The sequence below is a fragment of the Rissa tridactyla genome, chromosome Z, assembly GCF_028500815.1.
Source record: "Rissa tridactyla isolate bRisTri1 chromosome Z, bRisTri1.patW.cur.20221130, whole genome shotgun sequence".
In the NCBI taxonomy this organism is placed as follows: Eukaryota; Metazoa; Chordata; class Aves; order Charadriiformes; family Laridae; genus Rissa; species Rissa tridactyla.
Genome location: NC_071497.1, coordinates 38023497 through 38046615, shown reverse-complemented (window position 1 = coordinate 38046615; position 23119 = coordinate 38023497). Strand labels below are relative to the sequence as shown.

The window sequence follows — 23119 nt, the reverse complement described above, 5'->3', positions numbered from 1 at the left end:
TGCCACGCCTCCTCGCAGGTCACCTGACCGGCCTCGGGCGGTGACGTCATCGCGATGCGCCACTGAGCCGAGGGCAGGGGGGCGGTGGCGAGCCCGCCCGCGCCATGTCCGCGGAGAATCGGCCGGGCCCCGGTGGAGGCGGCGAGGTAAGGGCGGCGGCGCCCGCAGTCCCCCGCTCCCTCCCCAACTTCTCACGACCTGTTACGTAACGGCGGTGCGGAACCGCTGCCCGTGGGGAGCTGCGGGCGGCCTGGGACCCGCGGAGAGCCGCTTTTCTCTGGCCCGGTGTCCGAGCCGGCGGATGCCGGGGACTGCCCGCGGGGCCGAGCCCTCCGCCTGCCCACAGGCATCCGCCGGGGCGGGGCGCGCGATTCGCACCGCGCCTAGAATTAGCCTCCAGTTCGGGCCAGGGGAGAGGAGTCCTTCGGAAAGGCCTGGAGCGGGGAAGGCGCAGTTCCGATTGATGCACAGCGAGTCACTCCCCACCTCTCGGGAGGGGGAACCCCAGACATAACCTCCAGCGAGATTAATGTGAAACCGGCTTCTCTTTGAGAGAGTGGAGAGTCTTGCGGGGACAGGCGGACATCCCGTCACTTTAAAGATGGGTGCACAAGTGCTGACCAGTAACCGTGGCGTTAACATTGCGCATGGACTTACTACCTGGTCAGAGTCGGGGGTCTTTAAAGTTAGTGGTTAGCCTGCAATCGTAGTTGCTTCCTGTGACACGCTACGTGTTTAGTGAAAGAAGTATTCTCAATAATTGTTCAATAATGCTTTGCTTTAATTACATCCCAAGCTTATGCTTTTCATATGTATTAGTGTACTTAACTGTGCCAGTTTCACGTTCTATTTGTGGTACAATTGGATGGTTATTGTGTATTTGGATCTGCGTGGTAAATTCAGAAACTGAGGAGGTTTTAGTTACTTTTAATTTACTTAGGTTGTCAGAGTTCTTTAAATCACACAAGTGACTGCAGAGCCACTAGAGGATGCAGGGAGTCCAGTTTATATGCTCAAGCATTGACATTACCATTCAAATATTTTTAAAACCCCTGTATGTTAGTTATTGAAATTGGCTTTGACAAGTGAAAAAATCCCAGTTTTCATGTAAGTCAAGTACCCTAAAATACACAGTCAACTAGAGAAACGATTTGTGGCATACATTAGGGTGCATAAAGCTGCGTAACACTGTAATGGCAATAAATATTTTGACTCTCATTTCAATGTCCTTCCATATATATGTATCCAGTTTAAGTTGATGGTAATTCAGAACAGATGGAAAATTCTTCTTAATAGATTTGTGTTGTGCCAGACATGTCAAGGCTATATAATTAAATATTGATTTCAGACAGGCTACCTTAAAATTCAGATGTACACAAAGCCACTATCATTACATACTTCCGAGTTTGATTTTACAGTTGTGCTAGTATGTTATGAGCTTTAGCTTACATTGTTCAAGTCTAAAGTAGAATTTAGATATTAGCATTTACATGTATATTAGCATTTACTTAGCATCTTGTGTTAAGTAAGTCTCTGCCCTTTCCGTAACCGACCTTTGTGAGTATTCCATGATAAATGTGAATATTAAAGGAAATAACTTTCCAGAGCAGTCACATTTCTCTTAGAATCCCTATGTTTTGTTTCTCCCTCTTCTTCCATTTCCTTTTGGTGGGCTTTATTGTTTTGCATGTTTTGTTAGAAGTGAGCAAACTAACACTCTCCTATGACAGTTAAGCTCACAAGGATGAGTATTTTTCACTTGCACATCCAAATGCATGTAGCCAAAAAACATTTTGTTTCTCAGGGCATCAAGTTGTCAGCAGAGGTCAAACCATTTGTTCCAAAACATGCGGCGGTAACTGTGGCATGGTCAGAACCCTCAGAAGCATATGTCTTTCCTAGGTACTTAACTACATGCTACCCATTTGTTCAGGAACCATCTTTGGATAAGTATGTATATTTTCTGAATCTTATTTCTTTGGGGGATTTTAACCTTCGGTTTCAGACATTGAATACTATTATGGAGTCAAAGTTCTGATACATTAACATTATAACTATAGGAACACTTGTGCGTTGTCTTCATGACTCAGGTTTTTGCATTTATGTTCTTTGGGCATATAGCTGGTGCCTTGTCCCTTGCTCCCAAGGGCCTGTATTATTACAGTGCATTAAGGAGGATTTGTTGGTCTGTAATGATTGATCTGCTTGTTTGTGCTTTGGAAATAGCAGAATCCAGTCCTTGGGTGAAAGAATGGTTGTGTTATGACAAGGCTGGGGTAAATATAGTCATATACAAGGAAGATGAAGATCCTTCAAGAAGGTTTCTCATGCTGTAAAACATTAAAATAATGTATGGGGCTCCTTCTGGATCTCCTCTCTATAACCTGTGCAACCTCAGAAAGGCCATTTTAGTAAGAATGCTAGAAGTTTCTAAAGGTTTTTTTCTAATAAGGCCTGAAAAAAAGGCATTCATGGTAGACTTATAAAAGTATCCTTAACCCCAGAGCAAGCTAGAAAAAAGCCCACGTGGTAGGATAGGAAATAATTGAGTCTTCTAAGAGTCTTGTGGTGTTACATAGTTCTCTAGTTGCTTCTCAGAACTCTAAGCATTGGATTAATTTTGCAGTTATTGCAAAGGTATTGGTGCATCCTAACAAGTTCAGTTAGAGCCTTAGTGAACACATGCATTGTAGGCCTTCATTTTATCCTGTGCAAAATATCGGTATTTTCAACCTATTTTGACTTGTAATAGAAATTTAACATTGAGGTGAGTATGGCCTGATCTATGCATTAGAAAAAACATAGCATTAAATCGATTAGCATTTAAAAAAACAAACAAGCAGACAGTGGCAATATTCTGATGAATATTTTGCCTTGGTGGGAGTGAGACATGGTGGGGTTTTTTGACCCTCATTTGTTGTTTTTCTTCTCTATGTGTAAACTATGGTTGTAAGAGTTTTGGCTACAGTCTAGTAGAATTGCAACAGGCAGTAAGAAATGTGTTATCGGAAGTTTCATGTTCAGATGGGAAAGTTTCTCTGTTTCTCATTACCTACCCAAGATTCAGAGGTTGACCACTTTATGGTGAACAGCTTTAAAAATTAAATGCAACTTACTTAGGTGAGAAATTTCCTTTCTCCCTTATCAACTTTGTATCTCAGCATATAGTTTCTGTACAAAATTTGGGAGGAAATTGGAAGGGGATTTTGACTATACATTTGAAGGAAAAAGGCATGCCCCACACATATGTTTTCATAAACTGTGATGGTTAAATTCAGGTCAGTTAATTATTATTTTATAATTCTGTGTTGTATTTCATACATGTCTTATACCCCATAAAATGCTGCACTTCTACTTTGTTGTTATGGCATTTTAAGACAGGTTTTACTCTTTAATGTTTGTCTTTTTGTAGTCAAGTATGTAATGCATGTGATGTTGTACTGTGCTTTTGGTTTGTTTCACAAGAAAAAAACTTACTGAAAATAAGTCTGAAGAGTCTTGATCACCTTAAACAGAAATTAGGACTGTAACTGCAAAGCAGACTAGTTTTGAAACTTGGAAAGAGGTAACAGCTGTGTTTTAAAATATTTGCTTAACTGCATGTTTTCCCAAAACAAAATTAATTGTTTTTAAAGCAGGCCATACCAGTGAATAAATACTTAATTGAAGTAACATAGAATAGTTTTCTTTTGAAATATAGCTTTCTTGTTAAACAAATTCTTCAGCCAAGGAATGATATATTTATCTAGGCAACAAGTATATGCTGCAGATTTGCCTTGGGATGACTTCTCATCTCTTTCTCAATGTCCATCACGTAGTGTTCTGGGAGATCCTGCCTTCCGTGAATACCCCAGCTGCCCTTACTCACCTGATGTTGTTTCAAATGTATATCCAGTAGCTGGCTCACAATATCATTCTAACAACGCAACACACTATAATGGTTCAGGAATAGTCAGTGAATCTGCTGAGCAAACATATCCAATCAGACAAGAAAGTAAGAATCTTTCAAAGGTGAGCAAATACATGTTTGGTTTTTTTTAAATTAAAATTAAATTTGTATTTTAAATCAATATTTCTACATATTTGTTTCATTTTTTAAAGTGAATAATCACTCTCTTCTTGTAGTGATAATAAATAGCATTTAAAGAGGATGATAGTAATGTGCCCAACTTCAGATTTCAAAAAAGTTAATGGAATTCTACAGTTCGAATTAATACAGTTTTTCAGGCACTATTTTTGGAACTTAAGGGGAATTTAATTATTTTTCCTCAGAAAGCAGGATCTGGGCGGGGGGGGGAAATACAAAAAGACCATTTGTGAACTGTGCTTTGTTCACTATTTGGGCTTGGGGGAGGGGGGAAGGGCTTTCTTTGAGCCCAGTGGCAGGTTCTATGAACCTGAGTTTAGAGACACCTGGTGGCTGTAATCAGCTATGTGGCTGATAAGTGATGAGACCACATCTGTTGTTGAAGGATTTCCAAGACCTGCTACAGGTAGAAAACAATCCACAGGAGAGTAGGAACTTGTATTGGTGTGGAGAGGGAAGAGAGGTTCATGTTAGAAATGTTTTCTTTCAATTAAAGGTAAAACAAATGTTCAGTGAACATCTGTCATTTTGTGTGTGTGGCTGACTGGGGATAAATTTCCTGAAACTTGTGTATTTTCAAACAAAAAATAGATAGGCTCATCAAAATATAAAAATCAGGGAAAAAATCAAATATATTACCAACCCATTTTCCTCTGTGGTTAGACGTCGTGTCTCTTGGATTTGTAAGGCTGGTGTTGTTTCCAACAGGTTCAAGTAGTCTGTTCTCTGGTCACATCCTTCTGGTGGACCTTACTCTGTAGGCAGACACATGGTAACTTCACTGCGGTCAAGCCTGTGTAGAGGCAGTTGTACGATTAGGTCCTAAGCATGCATTACTAGGCATAAGATACCAAGGCTAGAGACCCAAAGTTAGTAGTTTTCTTGCTGAGAGAAAAATCAAACACTGAAGCGGTCAGGAGAGATGATTATCTCCAGTGTCAGCACAAGTAATGTAACATGAAGAAGCTTAGTTTAGCTGCTGGGAGTTCTGTCATCTTTGTAGGGGCTTGGGTTCAGCTATGTACTGTTTGATAGTCTTTTTTTGTTGCTCCCTGTCATTTGGTTGGGGGTTTTTTGTGAGCTTGAAGAGAAATGATTGACCTGTGGCTTTGCCTTCACATGTCCTAAAGCTTTAACAATTTAGCTTTGGAGGTCAGGAAATGGCTTGTCCTCCCACTCAAGAAAACAATGTTGCTGTCAGATTTACTTTGAATTTAGTCCAGCATCCTGTAATCCCAAAGAGTTAAACTACTCATCTAGGTCGATACAGTAAACTTTGCATAGTTACAAGCCTAGTGCTTGTTCCTTGCCTGCCACGCTGATTCCTGAGTCCAGCTTTGCCAAACTGTGTTTCTTGAAAGGATCACAAGACTTTCAGGACTTTACAGTATAGGTGAATGTATTTCCTTTACTGGGATCATATAGGTGTATTTTTTCTAATTACTTTCTCCCTGCTCCAAGTGTTTTCGTTGTTGTGACAGCAGTCTTGCCTAGTTTTGCCCACAATATGTAGTTTAGTCAAAAGATTGGAATGCTTTTAAGATTTTAGCTCTATTCTAGAATAAACTTAGTTTTAGAAAATCAGACTGGATGATTTAAGACCAAACCATTTTAAACTGTTCAAAAGGCTCTGATTAATGAGATTTAAAAGCATGGTTGTCTACAAACATATGGAATAATTTGTCTTGCTTGGGCTATAATATGTGGTAAAAATGGTATGGTTAACAAGGTAGGTAAAATTAAATAACAAATCTTTAACTGGCTGTTGCTGTTTTTTATTGGTTATTTGTGGTTATGGTATACTAACTATTTATGTTGTATTAACTTGATGGTCAAGCTCCAGATGCAGAGGTGGTTAGCTGTTAAGTTAAGGCAAACTTGGTGACTTTATGAAGTTCAGGTAAAATCAACTAAATATGTCACAAATACTTGCAGCAGAGGAGATCAAAAGAGGGTGAGAAAAAATTAGACAAGAAAAGGCATGGTGGAGAGGACTCTTCTGTCAGAATTGTGAACAGGACTTCGTTCCAGACCTCCGCATGCACCAGAGATTCCGTGAAGCCAGGTACAAATCTGTTGTTGGGTTAGGAATACATCAGATAGCCATAAAGTGGTTGACTGTGCTATATCCTCCAGTTTGTGACCATGTTTCTAAATCTAGAATAATTAAAGGACAATATTTTTTTCCCGTGTGACTTTATGACATGGGATGTTGACTTAACGTCTTTTTGCTGGTTGAAGACATTCATGTAAACTGATAGGAAAAATTTCCTAAGCAAGTGTCTGAATTTACAGTTGCCTTTTACTTTCATGTTGTGTATACACATCGGTTAGAATTGCTAGGTTGTTTTTTTAATGAGCTATGCGTTGCAATAGTTCCTGTGACAATTACTGTAGTTATGTCAACTAGTGTACTATAAAACATACCTAGAAATGATCACATGCAAGTTTAGTTATCTAGACTTCACATGCTTTATTCAGACAGGTTCAATAAAACTACAAACAAGAAATCAACTCAAACTCCAAAACCAGAGTCTCTTCCTATACACACATTTGAAGCTACCATTTTGGATGTCTGCAAGTCACGGAGTTTGGGAAGCAGTGAGATATTGAATGTACAGCATAAAAGTGGACCAGTATGTTCATCGGAAAATGCCATGATGTGCCTTAGTCAACCACAGATGTCTCTTTTGTTGAACACAGAGGTTAGCTAATGCTTTCATGTTGTAGAATTCATAAAAATAAAACTTGTTTAAAGTTCAAGCATTTCTGAATGCAAGTATTTTGCATTCAGTATGGTAGCTAAAGACTTATTTAAGTACCTTACAAGCAAGGAATTTAATAAGCTAGAGGTTTTATGGTTCTTTTTGTAGATGGTGGTGTCAGTGCTTGCTGACTCCTCTTTTACCCTTTCTCACTGTTCTTTCCTTGTCTCTGCTGCCAGTAGATAGGGGAAGGTCAAATACAGTTAGAATTTAGATTGGTACTGCTATGATCCAGACTTCTATCTTGCCTGTATGGAGCACATATACTTTGCAGCTTTCTTAATAGCTTCTTGTTTTCTCTCTCGCCTGGAGATAATAGGTAAGCAGTCACTTACCCAATTGTTTTACCAGATTAAAAAAAAAGAAAGTCTGGAATATTGTACTTAATTGCTTTGTGCTAAAGGATAAAAATAAGAAACTGAATTCTAGAAGGAGACAAAAATATTATTAAGACATAAGCATTTAACTTTATTCTTTTTCTTGATTTCCTCAATTCCCTATTTGTTAGTAAGTACAATGCTGACACATTCAGCAGTATGTCATGTATATTGAATCAGAGTTTTCAACAGTGATTAAACACGAATAATTTTGAAGGATCCAAACAGCATAATATTTCCAATGTGCCTCAGTGGAAAACTGCCTGTTGTGGAAAAAAGACCTTGCTGCGGTCACTTGAGTTTCCTTTGTCATTGCTACTTCGAATTTGATGATGGACTTTGTTTTTAATGTACTTGGAACAATAAAACTTTTTCTTGTTTGTTCTTAGAGTCATTGTTTGGATGCTTGTTTGGATGTAAGAAGGCATCATCTTGCTTTGTACAGTGGTGGAGAGGTGTCTGCTTATATTTTGTAATACTATAGGGTCAAAATGATGGTTCCACTTAGAAAAACAACAGGAAAAAATCAGGCTACAAAATTCCCTACACCTTTATCTGTGCACAGGTTGAGGATTTTTTAATTTATGGTGTTTTTTTATCTTTAGCTCTGTTTAGGTCAGTGATTTTTATTCCTGCTTTTATGATACCTGACTGCCTATTTTCCAGGAAACTACTTCTGTGGAAAGCAAAGCTTCATCAAAAACTTTAGATGAAACAGTAACCAGCTTAATTCCCTCTTCGTTTGATGGTAGAGGTAAGTTCTCCAGACACAAATTATTTCCCTGTGTTTTAACTGGCTATATCTCATCAATTTGGAAAACTGAAGTGTTCTGAGGAGCTATTGATGTTTGAAATAAAAAAAGGAATTAAACAACAAACGCACTACAGAAGAAAAAAAAGGAACAAATAAGGCTATATCAGTTTTTTTTCAGATGAGATGACCACTTATAGCTCATTCTTGCTTATAGATTTCATCAGCACATCAAAACTGGGATTATCTTCCTTCTCTGCTGTTTCATCGGTGCTCAGGGGCAAATATTGCTCTAGTTGCCTCACATGTTGTTTAAGAGGAGAGGAAGTAATGCATATTATTGGAAGTCTTTTGAGTCATTTTCAGATTTTTTTCAAGAATAAATGAGAGGTAAATATTCCACCAGTCTTGATAAGCAGATTTATTTTCGGTAGCTGGCAGTCTAGGTTCTAGTATGTACATAAAAATTATTCTGTGGCATATGTTATTTCTGTCAAGCCTGTTAAACAAAGGATAGCTGTGGAGAACTTTGGTGCTGAAATATCCCCCCTTTTTTTTTATTTTCCCGTCTAGCTGTGGGATGCAGAACTCTTTTTTTTTTGTTATTTTTAAATTGCCACAAACTGTCAGGTGGCTAGTTTCAAGTAAGTTTTTCAATTTAATTGGAATACTTAAATTTAATAATACTTCAATTAATATTGATACTTAAATCCATAATTGTTTGAAAAAAGGTTCTGTTCAGCAGGACTCTGTCTTAGAGGCATCATGTGCATTATGTATCGAATTGTCTAAGTGTCTCTCACTGGATTTCTGTGTATACACAGACATGCACCAGTCCGGGTCTCTCTTGGAGCTGGCTGGGGCTGGCAGTGTCCAGCTTCTAACTGAGGCTACCCCTGCAGCCTCCACCTGCTACCAAAACCTTGCCACGTAAAACCACTGTGCTCTGTAATTGTTCAATGAAAGTTTTCCTCATTCTTAAAAGAAATTTAGATTTTGCTCTGTATTTGCTGTGTGTTTGGAATATTTACAAAATCAATTAAGTGTGAGTTCTTTCAAAATATTGATACGTCTGAGTGCTAATGATGAAATTCTTGTACACTTAGGCATATTAGGAAGTCTTTCAGCTGGTTTGTATGTCTGTAAATCTGGGAAGTTTTCTGAGAAAATACTGATGTGGCCTTGTATGTGAAAGCTGTATGACTGAGTGGGATAAATATTAAAGGAATTTTGTATATAAATACAGCAGAAGTTCATTATTTTAAAGAAAAATAGCTTAGAAAATGAGCATGGAATTATTTGTATGTGGTTAGTATGACAGAGAATCTCCCATTTATAATTTAATTAGGCTAAATATATGTATATAGTGCTGGACAATATATGGAGTAGTTACAATTCTAGAAAGCTTTCTGGTGAAACAAAACGTATGAGTGTCTTATTTCAGTCATTCCTCAGAAGGAATATGTCTCTGTGCTGTACCTGCTAGTCCTTGATTAATTTTTTGCTGATCCTTTTTCTTTTGAATATTTGAGAAATATTTTTGAGACATCTTTGTATATCACTTTTTTCCCAGCAGCATTTCCTGAAACACCTGCAGATGGCTCTGCTCAGCCACATGTGTCTTGGGCCATGGTACTTTCACAGCCCCCAAAGAAAATTGTGTCATCACCAGCATCTGAAGATCTTCCCAGAGGCAAAGGGAAGCAGTATAGTGAAGCAAAGGTAGTTGAGAATTGTCTGCTCTAAACTAATTTCTGTCACTGTGTGATTGTGTCTTTTGATGTGAGACATTGCGATTTTTTTCCTAGGCTCTGTACAGTGTCCACTGGTAATGTAGCTTTTAAGAATTAATATTAAGTCACCTAGTCCTTATTAGAATTTTTCTTCTCTTGTAGTGGAAACGAATAACAAGATATCAAAAAGACAGTGTTACTCCAGCAACATGAACTTCCAAAATAGCTGATTTGAATATGTTACTTTTAGGCTGGACTTTTTTCAAATTCCTGACCTTCAGTAGTCCTGATGCATTCTGATAATCATACAGTGTACTTCAAATTAACAGTTTTTGCAGTAGCGCTGAATTTCTAAGAGATCTTGAATTTTCCTTGTCCCCATAATGTCCTAATCTGGATTGATTAAGATACTGTTTAGTTGCGTAAGTGTGGTCACTTGCATATATTTTGGTAGGTGGTATGGAAATAAATCATCTTCTAATGGTTGCACCTCATGATTTTCTTCAGCAGTCAGAAACAAAAAATGATGCTAGTGAAACTGAGCCTGAAGAAGGGTCAGAAAAGAAGAAAAAAAAGAAGAAAAAGAAAAAAAAAACAAAGTCACCCGCTGATGTAGAGAAACCTCAAAATGAATCTACTACAATACAGGAACCACCAAGGATTGAGGTACACAAAAGAGGGTTTTATTGTTGTTCTTTTAAGTGTTATAAGTGTACTGGAAGACCAGATGTTAACACAGCTTTGTACAATTTTAAATTCAGATGCCATTTGTAGAGGATATTGGTTCAGGTCCATTTCAGTTGAGGTGTTTGTCAGAAGCTACTGGTACGGAACAGTTGTGCCTTTTGACTTACCATGTATTCAGTGAGCACAGACAATTGCAGAAGAGACTTAGGAGCAAATTTGGAATTATGCATCTGAGGGTCTGAATGTTAGCAGGCAACAATAAAAGTCAAATTTCCTAAATTAAAAGTATTCTGTAGAAATTATTGCAGAAACCAAAGTGAACAAGGAATGGGGAATATACTGGGTACCATAGTATGCCACAGTTTTAAAGAATGTGGTACTGGTATTACACTTTTACCCATCTCACATCTGGAGGTGGTTTCTGTGGAACACAGTTGTCGCTGCTTACATTCCTGATTGCCCATTCCAGGTTTTTTTTCAATTTCATATAGCTGTAATTTGCATATTAATATTTTGATACTTCTGTCTATCAGAATGCTTTAGACCCTCCCACATTCATTGAAAGCGCTATGTACATGTGTTGACTTGTTTCATCTAGTGTACGTAATGTTTAGTCTTTGAAATTACAGCATAAAGAAGCTTTCCTGGCTGGCTCCTGTTCTGTACACTTTAACATGGAACATGGAGCAGAATTGTGGCTACACATTCTTTTAATAATGTAGTTCATTGTCCTGGAACTGCACGAGAAATTACTGTTTACAGACCTCTTTGTTAGAGAATTATTGGTAGAAGCAAAGATCTGCAGGTTCTTTCCTTCATGAGAACATCCCCATTTTTACTATATGCTACTATACAGCGTCTGACATGTGAATGACTTACCATCTAAAGAGAAAGAGAATGGCAGGAGCCATGAGAAGTAGTAGGAAGGTAATGGGATTATTGAAGACAAAAGCAGAAAAAAATGGCTCTGAGTCATGGAACAGGACACACGCATTGCACTGAAATCCATGGTGTGGATGCATTATCTGTTGTGGCAGTGGGGGGCAGCCTTCAGACCCTCCTGTTTTGCTAGGAATGCTTGTGTGCTCATTGCTTTGAAAATGGGTTGAGCTTGTATGATACTCTTGAAATGGAAGAGCGTGAAAGGATCACACACGTAAAACTTCTGGGCACCCAGGAGATTTAAGAGGGTTCTGCTATGTGCAGCAGCTTACTGGAGCAATATATTAGATTGTTTACTATTTTTGTAAAAGTCACTCATTTGTAGCCACTGTTAATGAGCATTTGGGAAAAGTAATCCTGTTTTTCTATATACAGTGATAGGCCCTAAGCTAGCTATTTATTTTCTCTGAGGGGGAAGAAGTTGAAGCCGCTGTTGATAATCAGGTCAATGCTGGTAGTACTGATCAAACAGGTAAACAGTGCTGGGAATTATTAGGTAAATAGAAAAAAAATTCAATTATGACAGTACATAAATCCAGGATGCGTGTCCTATCTAAATATAGTATGGATTTTGTTTTCTTGTGTTTCCCCCACTCCTTAAAAAAAATATACATAGTTGAACTAAAAAAAATAGACAGAGGGCTCCAAAAATAATCAAAGGTATGAAGCAATTTCTGTAGGAGGCAAGACTGAATAAACTAGGGCTTCTCAGTCAGTAAAATAGATGGCTAAGTGTGAATCAGAAGTGACAGGGAAATAAAAGGGAAATTAATTGATCTTTCTCATAATTTTGTTTGATGTTCTCTGGTTCCTATAGGTGATGAGTTAACAAATGTAAGGAGGTATAATATTACAGTGAGTGCTGTGTTATAATTATTCATTTTGCTACAGGAAATGCCAGACATTTATTTGAATTCAGGAAGTGATTGGACAGACTGAAATTAAAATTTATTCTAATGAGGGCTATTTGAATGTGAAAGTACTACCTTTGGTTCCAGTCTCTAAGCTCAAAAGTGTGTTTGTGAAATATTTTTTCCTTTCTTGCAGTCATCTTCTACTTCCAAGCTTCTTTAAAAATAGTTAATTAGTGAGGTGTGACTGTCCTTACACTGGAGCTTCCTAGCTTGGACTGTTTAAATGAGGGCTGCAGAAGTATTGGTGTGTTCAGTAGTATTGTATCACAGCTAAAAACGCCTCTCAGAGGAGAAGCAGTGGTAGGAGAAGCAACCGAATGAAACCCAATCAGGATCAGGATCATAATGATTGAGGTAGTGGATATAAGGTAACCAGTGCAGAGCAAGCTCCAGGCTGTCTACACTTAGTTAATTTGGAGTCCAGGTAACGTATCTTCTGCTAATAAAATTTATTCTTGTGTCTAAGCCTACATAATCACTTGAGTGATTTGTCTGTTTATTTCCATACAGTAGTCAAGAGTTATTACCCTTTTGCCTCCCCTTTTTGTTCTTCAACACTCACATGTTTAAGGCAGAATTGCATAGCTGGAGACTGTAGTGGATGAGGAGGGAAGTTGTTTGCAAGGCTGTTAAATGATCTGAAAAGCACTCCTTTAGGAACCGTTTACGTCTAATTATTTGTATCAGCTGACAGCAATAACAAGCTGCTGTTGGAAGCATTTCTCTTGTAAGCTCTTTCAGCCCTGAATTAGCTGTTGCATAGATGATTTAACCATTGTAGTGCTGATTATAGTTGGTGGTACTGCACTTGGCTTCTGAATTTTTGTACAGTGAAACACATCAAGGTGAATGAATGATAAGCAGGGAGAAAATTGTTTGAATGTAGGAAAATTCAGTTTTGAGAATATGGACTTGATAGTTCTTGTAAAATCATCTTCTGATTTATTTGTTTAGGATGCTGAGGAATTTCCTGATCTGGCAGCTGCTTCTGATAGAAGAAACAGACTAGGATCTCAGAAATCATCATTTACTCCTGCTGTCAGAAAGCAGACTGAAGTAAGTAATCTTATGACGTTATGTGAACGTTAAGAAAATAAGCAGGAAAAGACTGCAATTTTTAAATGAGAATGAAGCTGGAATTCTTTTGACTAAATGTAGGCACTTAAACTGTGGGATCTGCCCATGGCAGTCCTCTTAGATACTGTGTAGACAGCGAAGAGCTACTCACTGTATTCAATAGATTCATATCATTCCAAAGGAGATATCTTTTTGGTTTCTGAACTGCTGCATAAATTCTGGGCTACTAATTCTGATATAGACACCTCTGTTGTGGACACTTGAAGTTAGTTGAGAAGAATTCTCTTTATGTATTTTATTTTCCTACAGGTAGTGTTCTGGTTTAATTTTGTACTTCATAAAACTTAATACTCAGACCCTTTCAATTTCTGCCTTTGCTGTTTGTTCATATAATCAAATTTCAAGGGCATCCGAACAGTGTAACACTTCGTTCTAAAGCTGTGCAAGGGTAAGAATTTAAGTCTAACGTCCATTATAAATCCAAGCTTTATTTTTTTAACATGAGTGACATGAATCCCAAGGATTACTTTGGAAATTCATTCAATATGGGAATGAATCCCAAATATGAATCACAGGGTCTGGAAATAGGATTGCTCTTGCAAAGCAAAAACCATAAATAATAAAGGTGAAACTCCAGGTTTCTGTTTCTTTGAACCTAATTTAGCTGCTAGAACTTTTTGCCCTTGGTTTTATTTCATTGTGAATATGTGGTTTAAAGAAAAAAAAAAAGCCAAACACAAAAACCCAAAACCCTTGTTTACTTTGTTTGAGGCAGTAAATTGAATCAACAGGGAGGAATGAGCAGCAGAAGACACAGTAATTGCTCAAACGAGATTTGTTATAAAGAAAGTGTTATACAGACTTGTGGCTCAATTGAGAGAAACCTTTTAGCTTTCTAAGCTTAAGTGGGGTATAACCTCTCAAAGCTTACATAAGTTGTAGAGACATGTGATCATTAAGCCACTTGTACTTCTCTGTAGCAAATATTTGAAGATGAAACTGCCTTGCTGATTTTTTCTTCCAAATCTGAAAAAAAAAAGGAAATAATGAGTCTGATTAAGTAGTATGGCAGCCAATAAATGATTGCACTTTTAGAAGGCCACAGTATGGTCTCCCTGGAGCCTTCTCTTCAGGTTGAACAACCTTGTCTCTCTTAGCCTTAGGAGAGCTGCTCCAGCCCTCTTGACCATTTTTGTCGTCCTCCTCTGGACATGCCCTCATAGCTCCATGTATTTCTTGTGCTGGGGTCCACAGAACTGCACACAGGACTCCAGGTGGGGGGACACCAGAGCAAAGTAGAGGGGGAGGATTGGCTCCCTTGATTTGCTGGCCAAACTTATTTTTACACAGCCCAGGATAGAATTGGCTTTCTGGGCTGCGAGTGCACATTGCCAGTACATGTCCAGTTTTTTGTCCACCAGTACGTGCAGGTCCTTCTCTGCAAGGCTGCTCTCAATCCCTTCATCCCCCAGTCTGTTTTGATATTGGGGAGTGCCCAGGTGCAGAACCTTGCACTTGGCCTTGCTGAACTTCATGATGTTCACACAGGCCAACTCGTCAAGCCTGTCAAGGTTCCTCTGGATGACATCCTGTCCCTGAAGTCTATCAACTGTACTACTTAGCTTGGTGTCATTCACAAACTTGCTGAGGGTAGACTCAATCCCACTGTCTATGTTCTATTTAAATTTTAAAATCATCTTCACTTTACCCTTTTCCATGTGTCTTTAAATATTTTCTCTTCCTCTGTCTCACCTTTTGTCTCTAAATTTCAAAGATTCATCTCCCTGAAGAGCCTTGGGATAGTTGGTCTCCCACAGTGGATGGAAATCCCAAGGTGGATGGACTCTCAGGGAAACAAGCTTCGTCTTCAGTATCAGAAAGAAAGAAAATGCAGGTAAATTAATTCATGTTTGAAAAGAAATTTACAACTCAAAATGACAAAGAAAATTAGCGTATTTAAATATAAGACTAGATCCAAGCTCATCTGCAATTGTATTCATAGTTTGAAATAAGTGACAAGATCGTCTTGATTAGAACCAGACAGTGGTAGTAATTACTAGCCCCCAGTTTGTGATACAGCGTTTTGGAAGAAATACTAGTTTTTCATTAATGTCTGCAAGTTTCAGATATGAGGAATTTTTCTTTCATCTGTCTTATTTGATCATGGCGTAAATCCAGTCCAAACTGATTGTCTTAAGGATTTGGGAACCTCTTAAAAGTGGTTCTGCCAGATTAAGACAAGGAGGCAAGGAAATCCAATTAGCTTGGGGCTGGGAGGAGAAATACAGAGCAACAGTGAGGTCAGTAAGTAGTTCCATGTTGGTGAGTAGGTTCTGGCATAGCTCAGGTGCAAGATGAGATCCTAGGCTCAAAAGGCAGAGGTCACATTCCTTAACCCTATTGTAACAGAAGCTATAATGAATTGATCTTCCAGGATAAGACTTCTGAAAGTATAAAATCTGTGAGTCATTTCCTTAACATGTTCTGCCATCGCAATTTGCCCTTTCATAGTCTTTGCTAGACTATTCATTTGTAATCTTTTTATATTCCGAATCACTAAATGTGGTGCCAAGTATGGGACACCACTTGTGCCTTCTCTTCAAAGCAGACAGAAAGGTTACTGCTTATGATGAGCTGGTACTTAATTAAAGTCAATGAACTCCCATTTTAATAAGGCATTGAAGATAATGATATATGTGTATTGCAATCACATAATCTGGAAGATAGAGAATTTTTTCTGTATTTTTAATAAAACTTCAATTCTGGTAAGGCTTTTTTCTTTTTTCAAAGATAGGTGGCAGTCTGACTGAAGTGGGAACCTGACATAAAGCACTTCCTCCAGCTACTCAAAAGTTATTTGAACTGTTTCTGATTTTTTATTTTTCACATTAAAGATGATGTTTATTTAAAGGTCAAAATACTTTCATTGAGTCAAGTTAAAAATCAAAAGTATCATGAATGAAGATGTTAAGAGTGTATTACACACCATACAAAATACAGTCTTTACAGTCTGAAATGGTGAGCATTACTAATTGGTACTGAACTTTTTCAGGAAACATCCAGGAGCACTGGCAAGAAGAGTCAAATTCCTGTGCAATTGGATTTGGGTGGCATGCTGGCAGTCTTGGAGCAGAAGCAACAAACAGAGAAGTCAAAACAGTCTTCTAAACCTGTGGTGTTTTCAGGTATTTTTTATGATGGAATTTCCTTTCTTCAACTTGAATTGGTTTTAAGTATTCAAACATTAAATGTAGCCTGATTTCTGATCTGTAATGATCCATGAATATGCAGACAGGAGCCCAGTTCACCAGATAAAAGAGAAAATGAAGGTTCTTTTAAAAAAAAAAATTAAGAGCATGGCAGTCTGAATTGCTTGGAGGAAGACTTGGGGAAAGAAAAATCTTCAGGACAATGATTTGCAAAAGAATATCTTATTATATAATATCAGAGGTGGTTGAAATTTAGCTTTGATGAAAATACTAATGTTTGTGGAGATTTTTCCTTTGTCTTAAACATATGTGTTACTGTTGTGATGTGGACCTGAAGGAAGGGGCTGCACAGTAACAAAGGCTTTCTTAAGCCCCTCTGATGCTAGAAATCCTAGATCTGTAACTTGAGTGGAAAAGCTTCTTTGCAAACACAGAAGTTGTGTTAGAGTCAATCAGCCCAAGCCAAAGGGTGAGTTCTGCCGTGTCTGATAATTGTGAAATAATTGCCCTTAACAAAATGCTAGGTTTTGGTGATGCAGAGAGTCTTTCAGACCTTGTAGATGTGTAATCAGGAAGCAGAAACAAATAGCTTAGTGTGTTTTTCATTGTGGGTCAAAATTTAGTCTTAGCTATGTTAGTGCAGTATAGTTTGCAAAAGGAGGCATGATGTGTGCTAGAATTAAATGATGATAAAATTTCTCTCCTTATTTCAGTAAGGAACTTTCTAAAAATTATTTCAGAAAGAGCTAATCACGAGAGAATTCATCTCACAATGTTTAATGTAAAGCTGAACATTTTTTAAAAAGGCTCAAAATATGAAGCATCAATGAGATTTTCCTTCACTAACTGAGAGAACTTGGAAGATGCTTTTTAAAAGTCTTTTTCTGCAGTTGATCTCTTTTTTTCATTTGAGTCAGTCTAAATGCTGCAGAGGTACTAATAACCAGTTTTGTTTATATAAAACTATCCAGTGCATGGATTGGTGAGTACCTGGTGGAGCACAAAGGTAGGAGTCACAGTACCTGTTTTCTAATATTAAATTGCCTGTGTCTGAATCTGCTGCAGGAGAGAAATCTGTGTCATGTTCATATCCCGTAAGTGTAAGGCAGATGTTACCTCAGCTTTATACTTTTTTTTTTTAACGTTCAGTGCACCCATTAAATTGGTGTGTACCAAAATGTGACTTCAGTTTGTGAAGTGGCATTGTGCTGACCTCTGTAACCAGAAGAGGAACACAGTGAATAAGAAGGGCAAGGACTGCAGACAGAGTTATTTCATTCCACTTATTACTTCATATGGTAAATAATGTGTGGATGGAATAGGATAGTAAAGCAGTAATTATTTGAATTTAAATTACACTTTGCAAATATATCAGTCATGCAAAATGACACAAACTGTTAAAGCCATCAAGTTCAGGAACATGAGAACTCTGAATTTGAAATGAAGAAGCGATCTACACGGTGAAGGAAATACCATGTGCTGCAGGATGTAGACTTACGTATTACTTCAAATCCAGCTTTAATTCTTGTAGCCGCCTATGTTAACATACTGCACAACGTTCTTGGCAGTTCTCAATTTGCCTTTGTTACACAGAATCAAAACCGAGAAGTTGCGGTGTAGCAGTTCTATGAAGTAAACTGTTGCTATATATGTTTTGTATGTGATATTGTGAGAAATGCTCCTTATCCAATAACAATGGCTCAGGCAGTGAACGATACGAGGCATATTTTATTTAAACATTCCTGCAAGAGCGGGTGACCTAGCAAGTAGGCACACTTTTGGTTCTTGAAACACACCTCTCTATTTCCTAACGCCGGCTGAATTTTCCCTCCCCTGTTTCCCATTGGTTAGGTACTCCAGGGTTCAGAGCCTGTCCAGAGCACCTGAAATTATTCCTGGATGTCCTGCCTCTGTTTACTTCTCTTTATGCTACACCTAGAGGGCTTATCAGACCTAGTTTATTTCTTTCCTTTTTGTTGAAATTACGCAATGTCATTAGCCCTGGTTAAATGTTTGACTACCCTTCTAGACACTAATCCGGTATGAATCAGTTTGTCCTTTTGTCTGTGGGGTAGGAGATGTTCTACAAGCCTTTGTTGGAGCCTCTTTGTCTAGTCCTTCCCTTATCATGTCAGCTCTGATGGAAACAGCTTTTCTCTATTGCAAAAACAATACCTGCCTTTCTACAGTTTCCCCCTTTCCTTTTTTATAATCCTATTACTTTTTGCATTTCTAGGCCATGGTTCCATAGGAGGCCTCTAAGGCTGACAGCATGATGTTACATTCTTCTCCTTCTCAAGAGTTTTTATTTTCTTCTTCTAGACGAAGCATTTTTTCCAGGATATGGAGGGGGATCTACTTCCATTTGCTTTGTCAGGGCAGTTTCTATCAGCTGTTGTACTAACCCTTGGATGCAAGGGATGATGCAGCACCCTACAGCAACTAACACTCTGGCTAATATGATTAGTGAGGTTAAGATGGATACTACCATTCCCTTCCGTTTCCCAAACCAAGAATCTAACCACCTGTTTAAAGAACTATCTATCATTGAATTTTCAAGTTATTTCTTCAGCTAAAGTTATGAGTCCTTGAGAGCATTGGTTACAGTACCATCAGGTGCCGTATTGTTTGGTATAAAAGGGCACAATCGGTTCACTAGCATTACGCATACACCTCCCTTCTCTGCCAAGATCATGTCCAGGGCGATCCTTTTTTCCTATGCCAGTTGGCTGGTTGCATCCAGTTGTTCCTCTATTCCTTTTAATGCATCTCTGGTATAATTAATAAACCTCTGTTGGTTATAGTAAATATAATTTATCCAATCTACATTTTTGTTTATAGTTACCCACCAGAAAAAGACAGATTCGAATCCTGCTCCTATCTGATTCCTTGCTTTGTGTTCAACTGGGACTCCTCTAGGGATTCCAGTGGAATATATATATATATGTTCATCAAAGGATACACCCACACTTCTTTTTACTCTATTGCCTGAGCTCAGGGTTCCTGTTCCTTTTTCAAATGCTAGGGTGAATGGTATTGCCAATTGTACTATTCCACATGTACCTTTCCAGTTAGCCGGCAACACAGATCGCAAGGTCTTCCCTCCACAATACCACCAGAGATCCACCCGAGGCACTTTTATCACTGAGTAGTTTCCTTTTACATCCTTGGTCACATTCAGAGTTTCAGTGCACAGGGTAAATCCCCCCACAGGTTTGGTAGCATTCACACCGTGCCATGAGAGGCACGCTGTATGGTTACTAATTGCTGTGGAAAATACTGGTGGCACTTTAACATCTCTAGACTCCAAGGCAGGAAGCAGTAAGGAAAGTGAATGACAGGCCTCATTTCCCCAGGCGGTCCTTTCTTGGTATAATGCTGTCATAGACCACATCCCTACAGAATCTTTCATCCACCCTAAGGGAAAAGGGACGATCTGTGCTGTGGGCCTTCCTGAGGCACAAGCGTAGCAGTTGCTTTGGTTCAAACTATTAACAGTATATTTTACCCATTCTACCCAAGCATTTGTCTCACTGTACCCTGTTTCAACTTCAAATGTTTGTCTAAGATCTTTAATCTCAGTAACTGTTACCAAGGCTGGATCATTCAGTGGTTCCCAGTGTTGTATTACTGGGATTTTAGTAGTCGTAGTTGTCCCTTCTGCTTAACTGCTGTTTTCCAGTACAGCTATTCTAAATCTTCCCCTTGGGTCTCTTCCAGACACATCTGCTCCTATACCATATATTAGGTCACTTGATCCACCCGTCATCAGTGGTCCACCCTCCAATTTGTGTGTTCCACCACACTTCACTCTGTTGTTCACAAGATGCAGGCTCAGGATATCTGGATATCTCTCTGCGACCCTCCAAATTTCTGGGCACAGGTACTTGTTTTCACCATTCAACTGTCTTTGGGCCTCTAGATCCCCACACTTCAGTACTTGACAGGCATCATCGAGTATGGTCTGTGGGGTATCAGGATGTATGCTCCATAGGTGATCTGGGTGTACACTCCAGCTTCCTAGTGGGAAGCGCAATACTGCCCCTACAACCAGTATCATGGCAAAACACTTCTTAAAATTCATGACGTACACAGATTTATAGCTTCTGACTGGATCATCCCGCCCCAACCCACGGCTTATTTTCTTTTTAGGGTTAGTCACAGTGGGTTGTAAGTAGAATGTACAGTCCACTGTTCTACCGGATCTGTCAGCGGGGATTCAACTCGTCCTTTTAGCCAGGTGTAGTGAGTCCAATGTTTTTACACTGTTCTTACTGCCGTTTCAGTAGTGAGGAGTACTTGGAATGGTCCTTTCCACTCCAGTTGGAGCTTACTCTCCTTCCAGGACTTGACTAGTACCCAGTCCCCTGGTTTTTACAGGTCAATGACAAATTCCAGCTGTGGAGTTTGAGCAAGAATGCCTTTAATTCTGAGGAAAGAGAGAGAAGACAACAGCCCCAGTATATGTTTCTTAAGGAACATGTCCTTGGTTTCAAATGTGGGCACACCTGTATGTCCAGTGTAAGGTAGTCCAAAAAGCATTTAATCTTTTCTAGGGGAGGTCCAGATTCCTAATAGTGCTATTGGTAAACACTTAAAATCCATGGTAATTTTGTCTGAAGAACCAATTTAGATAGTTGCCTCTTAATGGTTTGATTCATTCTTTCAACCTTTCCAGATGATGGGGGGTGCCAGGGAGTGTGATAATCCCATGTTATCCCTAAACTTTTCATCAGTCCCTGTAGCACCTTTGACGTAAAATGGCTTAATACTCATTTTCCACTATTCCGTACCTAGGAATTATTTGCTCTATCATTACTCATGTCACTCCTGCAGCTGTTGCTGAGACTAAGGGATAAGCTTCCACCCATCCAGTAAGGTGATCTGCCAGGACTAAGAGGTACTTAAACCTGCCTATTGGTGGTAGTTCAGTAAAATCAACTTGTATACTTTGGAATGGCCTTAACCGTGGTTCCCGTCCTCCTCGGGCTTGTTTTCTAAGGGTCTTCTTATTTATTTTCTTACAAATAATGCACCTTTTGCAGATTTGATTTGCTACCATGTAAATGCCAAAACATCCATACTTCTGCAAAACTATATCACACATTGCATGTGTTCCCCAGTGGCTTCCCTGATATAACACTGCCATTATTTCTCTCATTGTTTGTTCGTTGACCGTTTCCCTTCCGTCAGGCAGAATCCATTTACCATCTTTCTCCACTGCCCCTGCTTCTGTCATTGCTTCCTTTTCTTTTTCAGTGGATATCAATGGGGTCGTTTCTGTTGGTACTTGAGGAACAAGATTGTAAATCTTAATGGTCTCCTGCCCCAAGGCCACCTCTTTTGCCACCTTGTCGGCTAATCTATTTCCCCTTGCAGTAATTGAATTGCCTCTCTGGTGGCCTTTAACATGTACAACAGCTATTTCACTTGGTATTAATATATTAGCTAACACCTGCTTTGTACGTTCTTCATGTACAAGTTCTTTCTCTTTGCTATTTATTAGTCCTCGTTCTTCCCAAATTTTACCAAAGGTATGCACTACCCCAAAGGCATAACAAGAGTCTGTATAAATTGTTCCTTCCCCTTCTCCAGTTAACTTTAGTGCCTGGTTTAAGGCATACATCTCACACGTTTGAGCAGATCATGCACTAGGTAATTTTTCAGATGCTTTTAGTTGTTGGCTCATTCCATGCACCACCGCATATCCATTACACCTCTTTCCTTCTGTCACTCTTGAAGAACCATCTACAAACAAATGAAGACCCCCAGACAGGGGTTCTTCCCTTAAGTCAGATCGTATCCTAGTCTGGTACTCAATTACATCTACGCATTCGTGCGTAAGTTCTTCATCCTTTGCCTCTACTTTTCCTTTCCACATAAAGCTTGCTGGGTTAAGGCAAGAGCTGGTAGTTAAAATCAAATCAGCCTTTTCAATTAAAATTCCTTCATACTTCGGTATTCTTGAATCGGTTAGCCATTTTCCCATGGTTTGCGCTAAAATGGTTTTTACTGGTGAGGTTTACTAACTTCTATCATTCCCCTGGCCACCCTCGGGAGACCGGATCTCAGTTTAGATAAATAGGCCACTGGCTGCCGTTTATCCCCCAAATCTTGAGTTAACATTCCTAACACAGCCCCTTTGTCTACAGTTACAAATAGTTGAAAAGGTTTCTCCAAAGAAGATAAGGCTAAAACTGGAGCTCTAATTAGGCTCTGTTTTAAATCTTGCACTAAATCCTCCTCTTCTCCTGTCCAAACCAATACATTCTTCAGCTACGTTCTTCAGCTAACAGTTTGGAATATAGTCCTTTAGTCTTTTGAGCATACCCCTCTATCCACAGTCTAAAGTACCCAGTCAGCCCCAAAAATTTTCTCAGTTCCTTCTTGGTCTTTGGCAGAGGTAAGTCTACTATTCCTTTGATCCTTTCAGGAGTTATTTTTCGACTCCCTTCACTGACTAGATGTCCTAGGTACTTCACTTCTGTTTCCACATATTGCAGTTTCGTTTTTGAGACCCTCAAACCTTGCTGTCCCAAAAAGTTCAATAACTCTTTTGTGGCTTATTTTTCCCTGC

The 23119-nt window shown here is 38.9% G+C and overlaps 1 protein-coding gene across 11 annotated transcripts in view; it reads left to right on the top strand.

Moving 5' to 3' along the window:
* Positions 1-27: 27 nt before the first annotated feature.
* SECISBP2 (SECIS binding protein 2) overlaps positions 28-23119 on the top strand; it is a 34488-nt gene continuing 11396 nt past the window's right edge. The window contains exons 1-11 of one of the 11 annotated variants that reach the window (XM_054185984.1): positions 46-146; positions 1805-1950; positions 3819-4011; positions 6023-6152; positions 6569-6723; positions 7896-7983; positions 9557-9702; positions 10221-10379; positions 13211-13312; positions 15108-15227; positions 16386-16518. In XM_054185984.1, the coding sequence (XP_054041959.1) occupies positions 105-146; positions 1805-1950; positions 3819-4011; positions 6023-6152; positions 6569-6723; positions 7896-7983; positions 9557-9702; positions 10221-10379; positions 13211-13312; positions 15108-15227; positions 16386-16518 (1414 nt within the window). In that variant the 5' untranslated portion in view covers positions 46-104. Of the gene's footprint in view, positions 147-1804; positions 1951-3749; positions 4012-6022; positions 6153-6568; positions 6793-7895; positions 7984-9553; positions 9703-10220; positions 10380-13210; positions 13313-15107; positions 15228-16385; positions 16519-23119 lie in introns of all 11 variants that reach the window. The other 10 variants (XM_054185981.1, XM_054185978.1, XM_054185983.1 and 7 more) reach the window with 10 other exon arrangements.